The sequence below is a fragment of the Siphateles boraxobius genome, unplaced genomic scaffold (genome assembly GCF_051911475.1).
Source record: "Siphateles boraxobius isolate OS27281-9 unplaced genomic scaffold, OSU_SipBor_1 35, whole genome shotgun sequence".
Lineage (NCBI taxonomy): Eukaryota > Metazoa > Chordata > Actinopteri > Cypriniformes > Leuciscidae > Siphateles > Siphateles boraxobius.
In genome coordinates this window covers 6,151,849-6,158,766 of record NW_027508975.1, presented here as the reverse complement: position 1 = coordinate 6,158,766, position 6,918 = coordinate 6,151,849, and the positions used below count along the sequence as shown (strand labels likewise).

General features: G+C 34.7%; 1 protein-coding gene across 1 annotated transcript; it reads right to left on the bottom strand.

Moving 5' to 3' along the window:
• Positions 1–405: 405 nt before the first annotated feature.
• Positions 406–5,444, bottom strand: gja4 (gap junction protein alpha 4). The gene is made up of 2 exons (XM_077196008.1): positions 5,336–5,444; positions 406–1,938 (listed from the first exon to the last, which is right to left on the bottom strand). The coding sequence occupies exon 2, from the start codon at positions 1,934–1,936 to the stop codon at positions 893–895; it is 1,044 nt and encodes a 347-aa protein (XP_077052123.1). The 5' UTR covers positions 1,937–1,938; positions 5,336–5,444; the 3' UTR covers positions 406–892.
• Positions 5,445–6,918: the final 1,474 nt, after the last annotated feature.

The window sequence follows — 6,918 nt, the reverse complement described above, 5'->3', positions numbered from 1 at the left end:
TACATTACCGAAATGCACTTTTTGTAAAGCTGCTTTGAGACAATGTGTATTGTGAAAAGCGCTATACAAATAAATTTGAATTGAATTGAATTGAACTACTTGATGTTATGTAATCAAAAATGCACTGGTTTTTAGCACACATAGTTTTACTGTTTACTGCACTTTGTTCTTCTATTTATTTAGTGACTAATCGGAAGTCTCGGACATTCACATGAAATATACTTCCTGTTGAGAAATAAGATTACTCAAATGACACTATTGTTTGTATAGTGTTGCCATAGAAAAGCATAATTATCCAATCATAATTATCATAATTAAGAGTGGTTCCAAGTGGAATTGGCATCAATGGAGCAGGTATATCAACCTCTCTAGCAAAGAGCTAAATCATATTTAGTAGTCAAAAAGTGGATTAAAAAACACAAATATTTTAATGAAATTAATACAAAATAAATATTAAATGAAATATAAAACAATTCTTAAATACATTTTAAAAATAGTAGTCCTACATACAGTTGGTTGGTATAGTTAGACTTTGATTTTGGTCTTAGTTACAGAACATTATTAAACTACCTTATCTGTACCATATCAATCATAGAGTTCAGCACTTAACTTAAACCCACCCTTGGCTTTGGCATTTCTTTGACATTGTGCTTGTTTCTCTTAAGCTCAGTGGTTTGAGTATTTCCTGACCTTGAGCCTCTCAGATCTAATCACTACTTGAGAAGCTCCCTAACTGGCCACAGATCACAAAAGACAGTTCATCCCAAAGCACAGGCCATTTCCCTGCCTATCTAAACAAAGGAAATGGCTCTCCAATGCACAGTAAACCACTAATGTTCATTTACACATGGTTGTTCCCCAAATTGGAGCTCTGGTTCTCATTTTGTGCTCTTCATACATAATGTCTCTGTTTGTCTTCTGTCTTGTGTTTTTTATGAAGATGTTTTTTGTTTATGGAAGGTTTCACATTGCGTATGCAATTTGAGTAACTAGGGAGCATGTCCTCTGTTAAGGGAGGGTGTTTTTTGTTCCAGTCCAACCCTGATGCAGGGTAGCCGTCATGTGCTACAGGAAGAAAGAGATGGTTTCTTTGCTCAAATGATGGTTGTTGCTCTTTAGCTGGTGCTGTTCTAGAAGAATTCGCCCTAATAAGTTTATTAATCTCATCCTCGGCCTGATATATCTTCTTCAGTCGATGTGTTACGGCTAGCTGAAGGAGATGGAAAAGTTCCACAACGTTGAGGAGAACAGACACTACGGCGATAACCTGCGTGTATATTGTAAAGATCGTTTTTTCCGTGGGCCGTGAGACAAAACAGTCCACTGTGTGAGGACAGGGCGACCTCTCGCACTCATACTTGGCCTCGATTACAAACCCATAAAAGAACCATAGACCAACAATGAAGCTAACTTCAATGAGAACCTTCAGCGCTATGCTAGTTGCGTAAGCGCACAGCAGTTTCCCTTTGAGTTTTAGAGGTTCTAGAGCTTTGCGGTTCTTATGCGTTTCTTTCTCCTCGCCCTCTTCATCTTCCTCCTGTATTACCTCCAACTTGCACTCATTGTTTTTTCTAGATATTTGTCTTCTGCCCTCCTCCTCCGTCTTCTCCTCTTGCCTATTCTCATTTCTAGTCCTCAAGGCCACATAGCCAAAGTAGAAAATGGTCGGTGTTGAGACGAAGATGATTTGCATAACAAAGTACCGGAAGTGGGAGATGGGGAAGGCCTTGTCATAGCAGACGGACTCACAGCCAGGCTGTTTGGTGTTGCAGACGAAATCGGACTGTTCGTCGTCCCATGCAGATTCCACCGCTGTGCCAAGAACAAGTATGCGGAAGAGGAAGAGCACAGTCAGCCACACACGGCCCACGCCTGTTGAGTACTCCTGACCGTCCTCTAGCAGGTGCTCCAGAAAACCCCAATCAGCTCTGGACATCTCTGCACAGGCAGAAATACAGGCTTGAGTATGTGCATCATTATTTCCTCTAAATTATCCAGATAGACATAAGCATAATAGAATGAGTCACTCTTAAGACCACCTCATTGAATAATGCCTCTGATCATTCAAGTTTGTACAGATTTAATGGGGAACAGACTGATTCTGTTTAAAAAAAAAAAATTTTCCTGCAGTAACTGAAGCAGGCTGTATTTGGCAACATACTTTTGCTGTATGTTTTTTTTTTTGTTTTTAGTTTTTGCATGGGCAATTTGTACATTTGGTTAGGTGAGACAATTTTATGATCAGTTGTAAAATGAAGTGATTCCAACCCCCATTGGGAAGCGTGGCCTGTGTTAAAATAATTCCACACACATTGTTAGTACAGCCATTAATGACCTTTAATGAACTATATAATATTAAGCATATAATGGTTGGTGAGGAAATTTTACTATAGGCCACCCAATATATATTGTTATTATTATAATCTGGCTCAATTCCCTTATTGGGAGTTCCCATTCCCATTGCAAATCTCAAAATAAATATCTATTTTTCATACTATACATTGTGATTCCTAAACTGACTTGTATTGACTTTGGTATAAAGTAATTAACTGTGTGCATATATATATATATATATATATATATATATATATATATATATATATATATATATATATATATATATATTACACATCTGCTTGGTGCATTAGCTGCGCATTTAATGAATGAGTACTGTGCCACTGTTCGTCCGACTATTTGTACTGCATTTTACCTTCTTTTTTTATTCTGAACTTTTTAAATTATTATTTCTTTTGATTATTTAAATTTTTTCTATATAAAGCAATTGGAATTACCATTGTGCATGAAATATGCTATATAAATAAACTGGCCTTGCCTTGCCTCAGTGTGCATGCACAGGTTAACTCAACTCGAAGTGAAGTAACATCTACAAGTGAAATAGGAATGCTCCCGTCCGAAGGTAAATTTCAAGTTTCCCAGAAAAGGGTACGATCACTTATGTAATGTAATAATTTCAGTTTTTTTTTTATTTTTAATATATTTGCAAAGTTGGCACAAAAAAAGTTGCAAAGTATTTTGCTTCGTCATTATGGTGTATGGAGTGTAGATTCATGTGAAAAACAGAAATTGAAAGTAGTTTAACATAAGGCACCAAAAAAAAAAAGGGATACATATATATGTATATATTTATATGTGTATATATACTGTATGTATGTATGTATATATATATATATATATATATATATATATATATATATATATATATATATATATATATATACTGCCATTCAAAAGTTTGGGATCGGTAATATTTTCAATGTTTTTAAAATAAGTCTCTACTGCTCACCAAGGCTGCATTTATTTCATTAAAAATACAAAAATAAAAAGAGTAATATTGTTAAATATGACCATTTAAATGATCTGTTTTCTATGTGAATATATAGTAAAGTGTAATTTATTCCTGTGATCAAAGCTGAATTTCCAGCATCATTACTCCAGTCTTCAGTGTCACATGATCCTTCAGAAATCATTCTAATATGATGAGTTGATGCTCAAGAAACATTTCTCATTATTATCAATGTTGAAAACAATTATTTACAATTTTATTTCAGGATTCTTTGACGAATAGAAAGTTCAAAAGAACAGCATTTATCTGAAATAGAATATTATTTAAACACTACTGTTCAAAACGTTGGGGTCAGTAAGAATTTTTATTTTATTTTTTGGGGGAAATAAAATAAATCAATACTTTTATTCATCAAGGAGGAATTAAATTGATCAAAAGTGACAGTAAAGACATTTATAATGTTACAAAAGATTCTATTTCAAATAAATTCTGTTGTTTTTAACTTTATGTTAATCAAAGAATCCTAAAAAAATGGTACACAACTGTTTTCAACATTGATAATAATCATAAATGTTTCTTGAGCATTAAATCAACATATTAGAATGATTCCTGAAGGATCATGTGACACTGAAGTATGGAGTAATGATGCTGAAAATTCAGCTTTGATCACAGGAATACATTCTATTTTCAAATATATTAAAATCGAAAACAGTTATTTTAAATTGTAATAATATTTCACAATATTACTGTTTTTTTGTTGTATTTTTAATGAAATGAATACAGCATTGGTGAGCATAAGTGACTTCTTTTAAAAACATTAAAAATCATACCGATCCCAAACTTTTGAGTGTGTGTGTGTGTGTGTGTGTGTGTGTGTGTGTGTGTGTGTGTGTGTGTGTGTGTGTGTGTGTGTGTGTGTGTGTGTGTGTGTGTGTGTGTGTGTGTGTGTGTGTGTGTGTGTGTGTGTGTGTGTGTGTGTGTGTGTGTACACATGTAGCTACACCAGCAATGGCCCTCAAAACAGTGCTAGCGAGGATAAAGCATGGATGACCAGCTTTGGCCTCTGTGTGATGAGAGTTACTATCATGGACAGAGAGTAATGCGTAATCATGCATGTACTTCTAACGAGAAAGCCCGTCTCTTTAAACAGAAAGTCCACAGGACTCTGGCCGCAGCCTTCCCCTGTGAAATGATTCGCATTTGTGTAAACATCCCATTGCTAGTTAGCAAACTTCTTATCTGTTTGCTTATTATTTTCTTATTTCCTTTGGCTGGAGGCCTGGTTTGTTTGGATTCGCTTACATGCACACCAGGCAGATCTGGCTAAGGGGGTTATCTTAAATAGATTATGCTCCTTCACTTTTTAGCCCAAGGAACTGTCTGAATCTGTTATGTCTTATATAATAAAGAAATATGAATTCACATAATTTAGTTCTCTAAATTTAACGCTGCCAGAAATCTGGTTATCAGCATTCATCTTTATCAAACAGCACTAAACAATTTTTTCTTTCTTTCTTTCTTTCTTTCTTTCTTTCTTTCTTTCTTTCTTTCTTTCTTTCTTTCTTTCTTTCTTTCTTTCTTTCCTTTTCTCTTTTTCTTTCTCTTTCTTTCTTTCTTTCTTTCTTTCTTTCTTTCTTTCTTTCTTTAATAATTCAGAGCCATGCAGTCCACAGTAAGACATATATATACAAAAAAAGTTCTATCCTTCTACATTTAGAGCTAAAACTTTCCCAAAAAGTGTTTACGGGCAGTATCAAATTTACAGTTACAGAAGTTCATGTATATGACTATATTCAAATATGAATAACATATCTTCTTTCAACATTTCTACATTTTCAAATATTTCATATTTCACACCGATATGTCAACCATTAACTGATGTTTAGGGTATGAAAAAAAGTTATTATTGTGGCAGCACAGGTAAAATATATTGTTTGTATTTGAATTTAATAGTTAGTAGCTTCTCTCTCATTACATTGTCACGATAGACTAAACTCTAAACCACAGTTTATCATATATGAGCTGTCTTACCTGTCAACCCTGTTTTATGTTTATCTTCTGTTATCCCTGTGAGGAGAGAGGTTTAAAAGCACTTGTGGTCGAAGCACAGCCGCTTAATCAGAAAAAAAAAGAAACAAGTGAGGGAAAGGAAACTTTCCCATGCCTTATAGTGGACCTCCCACAGGAACTCGGTGCAGGAAAGGAATGGATGGATTCAAAAATAGATTTTCTGTTCTGATCCTTTCAAAGGCCAATTTTGTCATGGAGAATTGCAGTGTTTGAACATGCATAATACAGTCTGGCCTGTTTTGAACTTATATTATATATCTATACACACATTTCTAAGCTTTCCCTAATGAAAGACACAAGATTGGTTTAATTTGCACCCTAAAAACGTATTTGGTGTGTGCGAGTGCATGATTGTCAGAAGCCTATACGTCATGGTTTGAAATAATTAAATATGCAATGATGTAATTGTTTTTTAACTCTGCTTCTCCATTTAACCTTAACTTAATTTCTAGGAGATTGAAGGCAACATTTATGGTGAAACAGGTCTGTGTATTCTCTGCGTTCACCACATGGAGGCCCTATAGACTAGCGGTGAAGTGGTCGATGGATGCGTAGTTGAATATAAACACTAAAAGTGACTTAAATGTATTCATGTATACGATGGTGGCTAAAAGCGATGTACGGATGTTTTAAATCTATTTTAATTGACCCTACAAGTTTGATTAAACCATCAAAATATGAGGGTTTATATATATATATATATATATATATAGTAATATTTTAAATATGTGAGAAGAACAAAATACTTAACTTGGCAATTTTCCTAGGCCAGACTGTAATTTGATTGTCAATTTTAGTATTTACTGATCTTTATCCTTCCCCATGCAGAATGTGAAATGAGATGTTGCGGATCCTTAGCCTGAGACGGCATAATAAATGGGTGGCCGGAGTGTTTTAGATGGATTACATAAAGCAGACAGTCTCATATCAACAGTAAGCTGAATCCACGCTTGGTTACAAAAGAACAGTTTATCCTTTAACTGAGGTAACTATCATGCCCCCATGGATTTAGTTTTTTCTTGACTAAATCCTTAAGTTTATAGCTCTGGGAAAAAACAATCTGTTTAAAGTGATTATTTAATTTAAAGCGAAGAGCTTGTTGTGAGCCTGCTTATGACATTTTTGAAGGAATAATATTAATAATTCATGCACACATGAAATATTCATTCTTATAATGTTTTTTCATCCTCTTCCATTGTTTACTGCGTTTTGAAAACATTTTAGTAGGCTGCAGTTAGCACAGGCCATAGCAGGGAAATCTGGTAATTCCTAGATAACCCTGTGAAATATTGGCGCATTATTTCTTATTTTTGACTCCCTCCATTTTTTATATGCACTAACGACCTGAGTGTTTATTCCCCACGGTCGTCTTTTGCTTGTACTGAGCATCGCAGAAAGCAGAAACAGTTTTCCAGTGAACCATTCCAATCAGTGCTGCACCATAAAAACTGTCAATATGCTGATAGGTTACTGACATAAAGACTTCTGTTTAATCTGCCGGCAGGTTACTGGCAAGAAAGCATTCCTAAAAGCCGGTTAAATTG